The sequence below is a fragment of the Rhopilema esculentum genome, chromosome 2, assembly GCF_057945365.1.
Source record: "Rhopilema esculentum isolate cy_ngs chromosome 2, ASM5794536v1, whole genome shotgun sequence".
Classification (NCBI taxonomy): Eukaryota; Metazoa; Cnidaria; class Scyphozoa; order Rhizostomeae; family Rhizostomatidae; genus Rhopilema; species Rhopilema esculentum.
In genome coordinates, this window is record NC_142816.1 from 4706326 (window position 1) to 4720929 (window position 14604).

The 14604-nt window shown below is 39.6% G+C and overlaps 2 protein-coding genes across 5 annotated transcripts in view; both read left to right on the plus strand.

Annotated features, from left to right (window-relative positions):
* LOC135695491 (PIH1 domain-containing protein 1) overlaps nucleotides 1-14604 on the plus strand; it is a 179264-nt gene that overhangs the window by 126170 nt on the left and 38490 nt on the right. The gene's annotated exons all lie outside the window — the stretch shown is intronic.
* Nucleotides 1-14604, plus strand: part of LOC148960574 (uncharacterized) — an 86663-nt gene that overhangs the window by 61703 nt on the left and 10356 nt on the right. Inside the window, exon 4 of one of the 3 annotated variants that reach the window (XM_089109751.1) lies at nucleotides 6655-6731. In XM_089109751.1, the coding sequence (XP_088965877.1) occupies nucleotides 6655-6731 (77 nt within the window). Of the gene's footprint in view, nucleotides 1-1257; nucleotides 9270-14604 lie in introns of those variants that run through there. The other 2 variants (XM_089109749.1, XR_016143951.1) reach the window with 2 other exon arrangements.

Here is a 14604-nt window from a genome sequence, read left to right on the forward strand (position 1 = left end):
TTGAAAGTAGAGGGTCTGTGTAACCACAGTCAATAGAGAAACTCTGGTCTGGAAGCCTTTTGTTCTAACTCTTTATCCTTGAAAAAAAGTATTTTTAATCGCGAAGACAGATTAAACAAGACTACTCAGACATATAAAACAAGCATCTACCACCAGCAACTCTATTCAAAACCAAATTCTTTCAGACAAGCAACATATTTAGAACAGCAATCGTAACACGACAAAATTATCTGTAATTGACGTTTTTCTAACCAGAATCTTCATTTATTGAGCTTCAGACCAAGTGTTTATATACACAATGCTTCACTTTTCCCTGTTTACAACAAAATTGAAAGTGGACAGTTTGCATTTGACTTAACGAACAATGAAAAACGCCGGAAACAATAATAAAATTATTGATAGTTACGCTTAGGAATTCGTCCCGACTCATATCGCTAAAAGTTCATGCAGTATATTTTGAAGATGTTGATGTCAAAGATATGAAGTTTGGTAGAACCTGTGGTCTTGTAGCAACATCAGTGCCACTCCGTAAGACATTTAGCTGATTTTGCAAATATATTTTCACTCAAGATAATAAACGTATCAAAAGTTTTTGGTGGTACAGAACTTGAAAAAAAGTCGTCTTTCCATCTAGCAGTTTTGAAATCCATCTACACACAAACGAGAAAAGCCGCCATTGTGTAGACAGAAGGAGTTCGTTTTCTCTCTTGGAATCTAGTGGTAATTTTTCTTTAGGCACGCAGCACTGATTGGTCAACTATACCGGTCCTGTGCTTGCGTTTTTCTGATTGGCCTGTTTCGATCCACAACTGGGTATATATATTTCATCGTCTTCTTTCGGACCCTTATTCTGAGGAGTGTCTGAGGATTGATGTTTTATGCTCTGAGGAGTGTCGGAGGAAAAATTTTTGCCAATATGTTTTAAAATGTTTGCTTTTTCAATGCCAAAATAAGCTCACCATAATCCGGTAATAGAAAGCACACGCTTTACGAGCAGATGCAGAAAAAAACTGGCACGTTCTCCAACTCGGGACCTTAAACCGCATGGGCAGTAGAAAAGTTACCCAGGTTCAACCCTGTTTTGCATTTAAACTAAATTTTTCAAAACGAACCCGGATCTAGTCGGCCTGGGTTGAGTCGGCCCGGGTTGAGTCGCCAGGGTTGAGCAGGCTGATCATATCCAATCTATTTTCACATGCGTCTAAGAAATCACACTTCAGTTGCTTTTTTTGGTCGCTCTATAAACTTCCACATCTTCGATGGAGAGGGGGTGCTAAAGCCCTCGACTTGATGCAAAAAATGCAACTTATTAAGAGGTAAACCACTAGTAAAGACACTTTTTATTCGGTTTTAGCAACTCCCTTTTTTAAACGCCTATTTTCGGAACCTAGCAGTTTGAAACTCTTATTTGCACTTTTATATTTAATTTTTGGTTTGCTCAAGATGTCTTTCATAAATGCATCTTTGAACATACCTATACGCCTTTTGATGTCCTTGTGACAGATATCCAGGTACCAAGATAGTTTAAGCAATCTTCAAGCTGAATGACTTGTGTCCTTTTTTTGAGGTTACAATATCGTGTCACTCCTTTCTTTGAAATAACCATGCATTCTGTCATTATACATATACGGAGCAGTGTTTATATAATTTGCAAGTTCAATCTCACGATTGACATTAATTTGAAAGGTGAAGGCGTCAAAAATTCTCATTCTGGAATATCGCATTTGAATAAAATAACTTGAGAGAGCATCATCAAGTACATTTGTGAAAGAAGGTAAATGTCTTACAAATTGGCTGTGGTATGGAGACAAGAGCACAACCTCTTTCAAGGCAACTCCGTTAGCAACCTCAAATCTATTGACTACCTCTTCTATTTAATAAACTTCAAGTGATATGAGTCGGGACGACAGGCCATAAATTTCTAAGAGAAACTGTTTATATTTTCAACAGTATTTTCTAAAATTTTCACTGTTTCTTAAATTAAAAAGGAAATGGTCCATTTCAAATTCTTTTGTAAACAGGTTAAATATGAAGTGTTGTGTACATAAACACTGAGTCTAAAGCTCAGTGAATGAAGATTCTGGTGAAAATTACGTAAATAACTGAAAATTTAGTCATGTTACGGTTTTATTTCTAATTATGTTGCTTGCCTTTCAGAACTTTGTTTTGAATAGAGTTGCTGGTGGCAAATGCTTGTTATATAAAGCTGTAATCGTTTTTCAGTTCAAATGTTGTCGATGACTTGTAAAAGCGCAATACGAACAGCAATTTGAGTTCCGATGCGACGAAAATTTGCACTAAATGCCATCTTCTGCTACAGTGTGACTGGACAACAAGAACATCTTCTGTGCTTGCAGCAATTGATTCAGTGTGAAGATACATCTCATCTACATCTCATGTATAGCACAGATTTCTGGCAAACTTTAATTGAAAATCATTTCCTTGAACGAGAGTCAACTTAATGCAAGGGAGATTGATTGGACATTATCGGATACTGATCACGAGAAAAGAAAAGTTAATATCACACTGTTTCTGACGATACAAGACCAGTGCTTCCCTGACACACACTTTGTATAAAAATGAACACGACATTGGCACCAGTTCCTGCATGCAAAAGTATTACCCCAGATGTGTCTCAGTTGTCCAAACCCCATAGACTTGCAATGTTCTCCTTCAATGCAGCTCTGATACCAATTACTTTAGTTTCCAACAGTGTCGTGATTATAGGCCTACTTCGATCTAAATCATCCGGCTCAAAGTTGTTGATCGTTTTTCTTTGCATAACAGACCTGTTAGTTGGTGGTTTATTAAAGCCTCTAAGTAGTGCCTATATTCTCTCTCCAGTGGTACATAGCAGCTGCAAGGCAAAGTTTGCCATACAGTTTCTGTCCTACACCTTTCTTTCGTTAGACTTTACAACTGTCTTAGCTATCGGCATTGAACGGCTTATAGTTTTAAAATATCCGATGCAAGACTTGTTTTTTCGATGGCAAGCCGTTCGTAAGTACGTCTTGATGTGTACTATTTTCTGTGTTCTGCTTTTTGCTTTTATCGTCATTCTTGTAACAAATAACAGTGACGTCTACTACGCAGTCAAATTTGCGTCTTTCGCTATCTATGTGGCTATTTTAGTAACGTTAGTAAGCTGTTATGCGATAGTCTGTCGCCATGTGCGAAACAGTGTGAAAAAGTTGTACAACGGAAATGACAACCATATACAGTCAAGATCTAGACAATTCAGGCATGATATGGCCCTAGCAAGATCAGTCACAGTCATTCTTTCTTTCCAGTTATCAATGTGTACACCATATTTCATTACTATGCTTTTCTGGAATTGGGAGATGTTCAAATTTGGGAAACCAAAACAGCTCTCAAGCACGATCCTGTTTTGGACATTTTTGCCGTTGCTTATGAATTCAAGTGCAAACGCATTTATTTACTCGTATTACAATAGACCGTTAAGAGAGTATCTTGTGCAAACATATTCCTTTCTGTTTCGATTCATTCCAAGAAGAAAAGAGACAAGAGGTAATCCTAACGAAGAGGGAAATACTAAAAAGACTAAAGAATCTAGCTTATAAAATTATAAACACAGTACAAGGCACCAACCGCAGAAGTGACAGCTATCAAAATGATAGTCTCACAGAGCAATGGCACGCAATTGCATAAATTGATGCCGCTAAAAAGAAACTGCTGCGTGAAATCTAGAGGATTGTTCGTTCCACGTACATACATTTAAGTTTGGAGTATTGTTTGGAGTAGTATAAACATGTATTGAAGTATTATTATACTCGACTTTTGTAGGGTCCAGGCCCTCGACGTGTTGGCCACGTCACGCATTGTTAATGTAACTTCATTCTGCTAGAGTAGTTAGAGAGAGGTCTTATTGTTACGGACTGATAGTGTGGCTATTCGTCAAGAAAATTGATTGAATTCGTTGTAAATAGTTTTTTATGTTATTTGACTCACGCACAACACTCAGCAACAAGATACTAGAGCTGAGTGTTAATTGCTCAATAGCGGAAACGTATTCAGATACACATCTGTATTCACTCTGCATAAGCTTGTTCACGTTATTTTTCTACTCATTCATTTCTTAACATTCTCATGACCTCATCTCATTAAACAGGTATCCTCTAAGTTTCTAAAACAAAACACATTCGCTAATCTTTATCCTTAGAGGGCCTCTCCAGCCAAAAAAAAAAAATTTTTTATTGACTAAAAAGTTAGCATCTAGTGCATGTGTTATGGCAAAGTCGTTGTTTTTGCAAAATTCCAATTAGTTTAGAAGTTATAAGGCTTTAAAGTTGCACCTTTCCGAGAAAAAAACGACAAAAGCCGAATCAGTTTTGTGACATTCTGACGTCACAATGTGAGGCCCTCGTTCGCCATGAATTTCGTATATCTTCCACCGAATCGTGAAGGAGTCATGGTCACGCGTTGATAACGGCATCTAAATCTAGAGCAGGAGCTTTTTAGGATCGAAAATATAAAATGTTTACAATCATTCTAAGTTTGCGGGTCGGAATGTGTCCATGCTGTGTCACGACTTTGTTTTCATCACCTGTGTAGGCCCACAAAGCTATGGCTTCCTGTTCTAGCTCTTCCTTCGCGTATAATTAATCGAAATTGACACTTCAGTTGTTCTCCAGAAACGATGAACAACTAAAGGCTTCAGAATTGACATTTGAAATGCTCAAACTAAAAAGCCGGTGGAACAGAACTGAGAGTACCATCACTTGCAGTGTTCAATTTGCGAATCGCCGTCGTTCGATTCGGTTTGAGGCGAGACTAACAAAATACACTGTGACGTCAAAATTGCGTCACAGTGTCACTAAACCGAAAATTTTTTGTCGGTAAATTCAATTCAATTATCGAAATGCAAGAGCTTATATCTCACAAACTGTAAAAAAAATCGAAAAACAAATAACGAATTCGTGATCAGCAGGTTCAACTCCTTTAGATTAGCCAATAAAATGCAAGTGCAAAAAATTGGCTGGAGAGGCCCTTTAACTTTCTGTTTGCTACGTTATTCATTTCACAATTCTTAACTTTATCCCTGTAAATTTGAGAATATAGTGATCATATATCGTAATTAGTATAGCTAAGGATGCTAATTTTTTGAATTGGATGTTCCATCCAGCTCAACAAAAATTCCGACAGCCAATCACGTGCACGTAGAATAAAACACGTAGAATATAACAGTTTTTGTTGTCTAGTTGCACTGAAGCAGAAGCTGAAGCTGGCAAGATGATTAAATGGAATTACACCAGAATCAATTATCGAAAGGCTTTTGAGCTTTAAACAATTCGCTTGAGATTTTTACTATTTCCTATTCATTATGGTCTCATGTGCCCTCCTTTCTCACGTTTTTCTTGTATCTACTCTACCAGTTAATGGACAATGCGGGAGTCTTTCGGCCTCCTGAGGACTTGACTTATAAAGCTAGGGTGAGGTTTGTGTTTTGTCGCGTTTTCATTCCCTTTGTTAATCTAGGGGTATTTGCGGTTTTGATAAAGTATGGATCTCGCCTTGCTTGCATTTACCTGATTCAGTTTTGATTCTCAACCATAGACGTTTCGATGAGGGCTAGCTTTCAGATAAGTCTATTGATTACCCGCCAGGTATGCGTTTCTCTACTGATAAATCAAATATATTTTCTAACTATTTTAGATAATGCTTCGGTGTTTTTGCAACTTTACCTGATACTGGTACGAATTTCAGTGTTCGAGGTTCGTTCGTAGAAATCTTTTTTTTGTCACCTCTATGGCACCAAACTTGGCTAAAATTCAAACCCACCCCTGAGTCTCACCGGGAAACACAAAAAATCAATGCAATGTGATAACTCAGAACATGATTTGCTACAACAAAGTTAAATACAAATTAGTAGTTGATGAAGTGCTCCAGCTTTCTCAGTGAACTTTTTCGCTCATGTTGTAACTGCAGATAATCGCTCCACATTCATTTCATAATCCAAATTTCTTCAGTAGAAATTATTCACGGCCTCGTTAGCAATACTGTTTTTAGATCGCCAAGACGGATAGATAGGTTTAATGTTTTGAGTTTTCCTGACCCAGTCTGTAGCTTGTGTCCCTTAATAGCCGTTATTCTATTGTTCCTGGCGAAAATTATAAACAGCATTTGAAGTTTTGTTTATTGATGGTGTTCATGCCTGGAGATTCAAATTTTTGCAAACTACACAAAGTTTTAAGCTTACAGTAAACATTTTTCCATTTTTCCATTTTTCGATTATTTCTCATTCAAGAAGCCGTAATTTCAAGGCACAGAATGATACCAAATTTGAAACTAACAGGTATTTTGAAAATGGAGAAAATCCCATCTAAACGAAGGTTTCAATAATTTCCTTATCAAAACTTTTATTTGAGGCCTGAAAATCTCTTGACCTGTTAAGCCGATTATCATTGCTTTGCAGTTGTGGTCGCATGTCTCATTCACAATATCGCATGGCACATATATGTATCCCATCTATGGCTGTGTTTATTCAAACAGGCTTAATGATCTTAAAGCTTCAAGTGACTTGACCCGGATTACACTGTGGTTTCAAGTGACTTGACCCGGATTACACTAGTGTCCCTTGCAAGTGCAATTAGTAAAACCCCATTTTCTCTAGAATTCCATTTTCTCTACATACAGGTACGAAAAAGCTTTTTTGGACCCAAGGAACCAATCGAATGGCCCAAAACTTTGCACGCAGCCAGGACATATCTCGGGTAAGCAAAGTATCTGAAAATTTGTGTATTTGCTCTGGTCCGTCTTTTATATACAGCTTTGGGAGGGAAGAAAAATTATTTTTCAATTTTTGACAGGGTATAGTTTCAAGGGGAGGAAGAATTTAGAAAATTTGAGACACTATTTGGTAGCTTAGGATCTGCGCTTTCTATTGATATAAGTCAGATCTTGATACCTCAAATGCCAGGGTACAAAATAGCTTTTATAGGTGGAACAGTCATTTAAGCAATAAATGTGCCTGGAATGTATCATTTTACAATATTTGCCAATTATTTTGATCTGCCCGGAATCACGACATTCTTGTGCATCGTATGATGTATAGTTTAATCCGATTCCGTTAATAGTTTGGCCTTCAGGGAGAGAAAACCAAATATCGTGTCAAAAACGTTTACCGTAACCTTAAAGTGACTTCAAGTTGTTGCTTTTTTCAAGTTCTCTCTTTTAGTCTTTTACTAAAGGTTGGTGATAAGTCATTTATGGAATTGGTTGTAGATTAAGTTAACTGACGATACTTAGCTGATTATTAAAAAAGATTCTAGATTATTTCTCCATTGAAGTTTTTCCAGTGTTTAGATGCCTTAAAAAGGGTTTCTAAATTATGCTAGATTCGCAAGACCCTTGTGGCTTGTTTGTTTCTAAGGAATCTATACTTTGCTTCCCATTTCCTGGAATGATATAAGGTTTCTAGCCTTCATTGACGTACATTAGCGCGGAGATTTGCCTACTGTCCACCTTTATGAGCAAAAATTATCCTGTAACTTGCCTTTGAAGGGAGGACTGTTTCCTCAAGCCTAAAGAGTGGAAGTGTGCTGTTAAGTTCTATCCTCGTGTTATGCTCCGTGGCTAGGCATGCGAGCTGAAATGGTCGTAGAATTCGCAAATCTTTCACGTTGATGCCGCTTAATTTGCCACCGCTTCGGGTTCCTGAATATCTTAAACGTTTTATTTTTACCATGCAGTGATGAATAATAGAGTTCTGAATCCGCAAAGAAGAATATTTTGCTCTGAATATAGCAGTAGGTAATTAAGAAGAACGATTACAACTTTATTTAACAAGCCTCTACCACCACCAACTCTATTAAAAACCAAATTCTGAAGAGCAATCGGCATAATTAGAATTACAATCATAATACGACGAAACTCTCAGTTAATTACTTCATTTAGACCAGAATCTTAATGCATAAAACACTTCACATTTATCCTGTTGACAAAATAAATTAATATAGACAGTTTGCATTTCAATTGAACCAACAATGAAAGTCGCCGCAAATGCTAATGAAAATATAAACAGTAACACTTAGAAATTAAAGGCCTGACTCGTATCATTAAAAGTTCATGCAATAAAACTTGTAGTCAAAGGATTTGAAGTTTTGTAACAGTTTTGATTTGTTAGAATCTGTGCTCTTGTAGCAATATCACTGACAATCCGTTAGATATTTAGTTGTTTTTGAAAATATATTTCACGATCCTCACCCAAGATACTGAACTTTACTGTTTGCCTGTCTGTCATTTCATGTGTACATTGCTATAAGTGCTATATAATCTGCGCATGTTACTCCTCCCTTGTATCAATCCTGGGGCCCTGGAGTGGATCCGTTTGGAACGCAAGAATGACATATTTGGAACCGCTCAATTTTCTCTCGTGTAAACAAGGTCTTACTTGATTTTGCAAATATGTTTCACGAAGCTCACTCAAGATAGTGAACTTTACTGTTTGATTGTCTGTCATGTCATACATGCATTTCTTTATGCGCTATATACAGTAAATCCCCGCATATAAGAACCTACAAAAATAAGAACCTAAAGGCTGTTTTTCCTAAATTATGCACCATGTAATTAAGAACCGGTTTCAGTGTGATGAAATATAATAGGTTCTTATCCCAAGGGCAAAAAATAGAGAGTATGAATACGTATTCATTTTTTTAACTATTTGAATGCGTAAACTATCACAGCAAACAACGCTCTGTTTACGCCATTGCTCACTTATGCTAAATCATGTAGAAGCCGCATAATTTACGCATAATTAATTTTCCCATAGATCCTAGGAAAACGCTCGTACGGGATTTTGTTCTCGGTTACACAGACCCTCTACTTTCAAGTAAGGAGTCTGGGACACAGGCCATAAAATTAGGGCTATCATAAGAACATAACAGAGAAGGAAAATATCAATAGTCTTAAAGAAAATTGTGTTGAAACTGACTTTATGAATGCACGTGCATTCCTCATGAAAACCTTTCACTGTTCATAATGGCGGGCCAGTCTTCGAAGATACCATAATTCAGTGATAGAAAGGACATGCTCTACGGAAAGACGCAGGGAAAAATAGCGCTCTTTCCAATTCGCAACCTTAAACCGCATGCGCAGTAAAAAAGTTACCCTGGTTCAAACCTGTTTCGCATTAACGCAAAATTCTTTCAAAACAAACCAGGGCTGAGTGGGCCAGGGCTGAGTGGGCCAGGGCTGAGTGGGCCAGGGCTGAGTGGGCCAGGGCTGAGTGGGCCAGGGCTGAGTGGGCCAGGGCTGAGTGGGCCAGGGCTGAGTGGGCCAGGGCTGAGTGGGCCAGGGCTGAGTGGGCCAGGGCTGAGTGGGCCAGGGCTGAGTGGGCCAGGGCTGAGTGGGCCAGGGCTGAGTGGGCCAGGGCTGAGTGGGCCAGGGCTGAGTGGGCCAGGGCTGAGTGGGCCCGGGCTTACTCGGCCTGGGCTGACTCGGCCCGGGCTGACTCGGCCCGGGCTGACTCGGCCCGGGCTGACTCGGCCCGGGCTGACTCGGCCCGGGCTGACTCGGCCCGGGCTGACTCGGCCCGGGCTGACTCGGCCCGGGCTGACTCGGCCCGGGCTGACTCGGCCCGGGCTGACTCGGCCCGGGCTGACTCGGCCCGGGCTGACTCGGCCCGGGCTGACTCGGCCCGGGCTGACTCGGCCCGGGCTGACTCGGCCCGGGCTGACTCGGCCCGGGCTGACTCGGCCCGGGCTGACTCGGCCCGGGCTGACTCGGCCCGGGCTGACTCGGCCCGGGCTGACTCGGCCCGGGCTGACTCGGCCCGGGCTGACTCGGCCCGGGCTGACTCGGCCCGGGCTGTTTCGGCCCGGGCTGACTCGGCCCGGGCTGACTCGGCCCGGGCTGACTCGGCCCGGGCTGACTCGGCCCGGGCTGACTCGGCCCGGGCTGACTCGGCCCGGGCTGACTCGGCCCGGGCTGACTCGGCCCGGGCTGACTCGGCCCGGGCTGACTCGGCCCGGGCTGACTCGGCCCGGGCTGACTCGGCCCGGGCTGACTCGGCCCGGGCTGACTCGGCCCGGGCTGACTCGGCCCGGGCTGACTCGGCCCAGGCTGACTTGAAAGAATTTTGCGTTATTGCGAAAGAGGTTTGAACCAGGGTAACTTTTCTATTGCGCATGCGGTTTGAGGTCGCGAAGTTGAAAAGGTTGGCAATTTTTATGCGTCTTTCCGTACAGCATGTGCGTTCCATTTGCATTTGCAAACTCAGTCTCAGCCCAATTTCCTTTAAAGGAGAACTGACACAAAAAATAACTTTTGCTCATTCGATGCTTACTTCAAATCTGAAAAAAGTTTTCTTCTTAGATTCACCATTTTTCTGATATTTGCACTTTTATACGTTTATTACGATCTTGGAAAACGCAGTTCTATCATCTTACTCCCCCCCCCCCCCCCCAATCTGTTATCCAATCGGAAAATATGAGGACATTCAGAAAATTTAAAGCTGTTGGTAGAAAGCTAAGTTAATCGGAAAAAAATTAAATCATTTGTGAAAATTGAAGTTTTGACTCGTATGGCCTTGTGAACTGTAGCTCAAAGAGTTCGTGTAAGAAAGGTACGTGTAAGTGCAAAAGAAAATATTTGTTTGGTAAAAGGCATATGAGTCAAAGGTGAGAGGCGACGCAATTCAGAAAAAACGTAGTTTTGTATGAAAATGCAAGTATTTTCAACTACAGTCGTCGTAATGGGGATAGTGTCGTAATTATTCCATCAAATTTCTCCTAAAAACGGGATAAAAAATAGAATTTTTTGAATAATATTTAACAGTAATGCTTAAAGACACGTAGTACATTTCCCATGACTTGTCAAGAACTTTCTCCGTTCGATATCGACGGATGAAACATAGGCGGCGGCAGGTGGAGAGCTGAGGGCTTCAGCCCCCCTCCCCCCTTTTTTGCAAATATGTTTTTTTAAGCAAATAAAAAGAGTAAAGGAAAACGTTTAAAGATAAGAATAATCCGACACATCCTTTAGTTGCTTAATTTCCAAGGAGAACGCCGAGGACTATGGGGCATAAAAAAATAATGAATTCAATTTTGAGACTTGAATTTATTAAGCGTAATAAGAGCATGCCTTGAAAATAACGAAATGTTTTAAACGATTGCAAGAAAATACCTGCAAGAAATATTCTGAAATGTATTTTAAGCTTATCTAAAAAGGGTGCTTGTGGAAATTGTCCGCTCGCTTCGCTTGCAAGGAAGTCACTTCTTTCAAATATCCCCAAGGCCTCCGCCAACATCCCGCCGGCCCCTTCAAAGGTACCGCTAGCATAATGTGTGCCCCGTAACATAATAGGCATATAATATGGTGAATCGTCTTAATGCGTTTTTCAAAAGATGGTCCTTTAGTCTGACAATTCTATCAACTCGAGCCCCCCTCCCTTTGAATTTCTTAGCGCCGCCCCTGTGAAAGACTAAACAACCTCATGATTCTAACTTGCGAGAAAGACATTTTGGACAACGTAAATTTAGATAAGATTGAGGAGCAATGGGCAAGTCGTAAAAGGAGAAAAATTATCACCTGATTTCTGGACTACGTATGTTTTTATGCGCTAATTAAACTAACAGTCTTTATGCTCGATCTTCCAAATTCACAAAATCTAACAACTTTATCATACAGCTGACTAATTATTATCGAGACAATTTATAAGGTTTTGTTGGTAGAAAACTATTAAAGTTTAGGCCCTTATACAAAATTAGAATTGACCCTTTGTCAGTCGGAAATTTTGAACCCTTCACGACAACAAAGAAAGACATGGTTACCATCAAGCATTGATTAAAATTACAACTTTAGCAAATTGCAACTTGCGTAAGAACCGCAGCAGGGTGCTTTCCCTAGCAAAATCGATTTGTTAGATATCGATAATGCGTAAAAATGATTACTGTTGTTTCACGGAAGGGACCGTAAGGAACGCTAGCTATCCTAAGTATAGTCACGTGTCTCAATTCCAATGGCCTGTCCTGACTATGGGCACTTAATTGGTTGTTAACTAAACTTACGGTACACAACGACGTACTTGTTTATGAGATTGGTTTTTTTGCTATAATCACGATATTTAAATGCTCGTCTGGGCATATTAGATTGGTTTCAGGGTGGTGCGCTGAGAGGGCTTAAAAGGCTTATAAACCTTGACTCACACAGGATTGATTTTACAAGGGAACGATTTAATTCCAAGTTTAAATAAAACTTCTTAACGAACAATCCTCTAGATTTGATACAGCAGTTTCTATTTCAATGCAAGCAACTTCAATCTATTTAACTACATGTCATAAATTTCATAAATTCACGTTCGTAAATTTATAAGTCGGATTCTTTAGTCTTTTTGGGATTTCCTTCTTCGGTAGAATTATCTCTTGTCTCTATTCTCCTTGGAATGAATCGAAACAGACAGGAATATGTTTGCACAAGATACTGTCTTAACGGTCTATTGTAATACGAGTAAATAAATGCGTTGGCACTTGAATTTATGAACAAAGGCAAAAATGTCCAAACCAGAACTGTGCTCGAAAACTGTTTTGGTTTCCCAAATTTGAACATCTCCCAATTCCAGAAAAGCATCGTAATCAAATATGGTGCACACATTGATAACTGGAAAGAAAGAATGACGGTGACTGATCTTGCTAGGGCCATATCATGCCTGAGTTGTTTAGATCTTGACTGTATATGGTTGTCTTTTCCGTTGTACAACTTTTTCACACTGTTGTGAACATGGCGACAGACTATCGTATAACAGCTTACTAACGTAGCCGAAAGAGCCACAAGAATGACCAAAAATGCAAAGCTGAAGGCGTAATAGAAATCACTGTATTTTGCTACAAGAACAGTGATGGAAGCTAAAAGCAGAGCACAGAAAATAGTACACATCAAGACGTACTTACGAACGGATTGCCATCGAAAAAACAAGTCTTGCATCGGATACTTTAAAACTATAAGCCGTTCAATGCCGATAGCTAGGACAGTTGTAAAGTCTAACGAAAGAAGGGTGTAGGACAGAAATTGTATGGCAAACTTTGCCTTGCAGCTGATATGTACCACTGGAGAGAGAATATAGGCACTACTTAGAGGCAGTAATAGACCACCAACTAACAGGTCTGTTATGCAAAGAAAAATTATCAGCAATTTCGAGCCAGATGACTTGGATTGAAATAGGCCTATAATTATGACACTGTTCGAAATTAAAGTAATTGGTAGCAGAGCTGCAGAGAAGGAAAACATTGCAAGCCTATGTGATTTGGATAAATGAGACACATCTGGGCAAATACTTTGGCATGCAGGAACCGGTGCCAATGTCGTGTTCATTTTCAAACAAAGTGTGTGTCAGGAAAGCACTGGTCTTGTATCATCAGAAGCAGTGAAATATTCTCTTGTCTTTTCACGTGATCAATATCCGATAATGTACAATCAATCTCATTTGCATTTAGTTATCTTTGCGTCTTTATATTGAATCAATCGCTGCAAAGACAGTAGTAATCTTTATTGTCCAGTCGCACTGAAGCAGAAGCTGGCATCTAGTCCAATCTTTTTATCGAATCAGAACTCAAGTCGCTTTTTGTATTGCGCTTTTACCAGTCATCGACAATATTCGAACTGAAGAACGATTACAGCTTTATAACAGGCATCTACCACCAGTAACCCTATTCAAAACAACATTTTGAAATGCAAGCAACATAATTAGAATTTCAGTCGCTATATGAGTAAATTCTCCGTTATTTACTTTAATTATCCAGAATCCTCATTCACCGAGCTTCAGACTCAGTGTTTATGTAAACAACACTTCACATTTAACCTGTTCACAAAAGAACTTAATATAGACAGTTTGCATCTTGACTTAACGAATTATAAAAAGCGCTGTAAACACTAATGAAAATATCAACAGTTACTCTTAGAAATTAAAGGCCTGTCGTCCCTACTCATATCACTAAAAGTTCATACAATAGAAGTTGTAGTCAAAAGATTCAATGTTTGCTAGTGGTTTTGCCTTGGTAGAACCTGTGCTTTTGTATCACTGCCAATCCGTTAGATATTTAGCTGATTTTGCTTATGTATTTCACGATACTTATTCAAGTTACGTCATTCCAATTCTAAGGGTAGATCTTAGAGATGACGTCTCTTTGATCTCTGTGCCATATTTATAATGAACTTTACTGTTTGATTGTCTGTCATATCATACATGCATTGCTTTATGCGCTATATAATCTTGAGTTGTTAGCTCTACGTACTTAGGTGTGTTGAACAGAACTGTTGCAAGCAACTTAAAGACATCACCAAGTCGCTCATTTATACTATCGTTTTGAATCACCAGCAAATATTTTAGCAGGTGCATTCCTTTCTTTTCTTCCTTCTGCAAGTAAGTTGGCTGTTTTTTATTGTGCAATGTTTTTTATCAAGAAATCTAGTACCAGACGCCCTGAAAATCCAAAACACTGGCAGTACAGTAAATCCCCGCATATAAGAACCTACTTTTTTGAGGTTCAGGCTGACGTAGGTTCTTATTGGAAAGGTACTTACATTATTTTCAGGGTATGAAGTTTCTTTTTCGAAGGATCCCTTATTTGAAATTATTGAATTCATCATCAA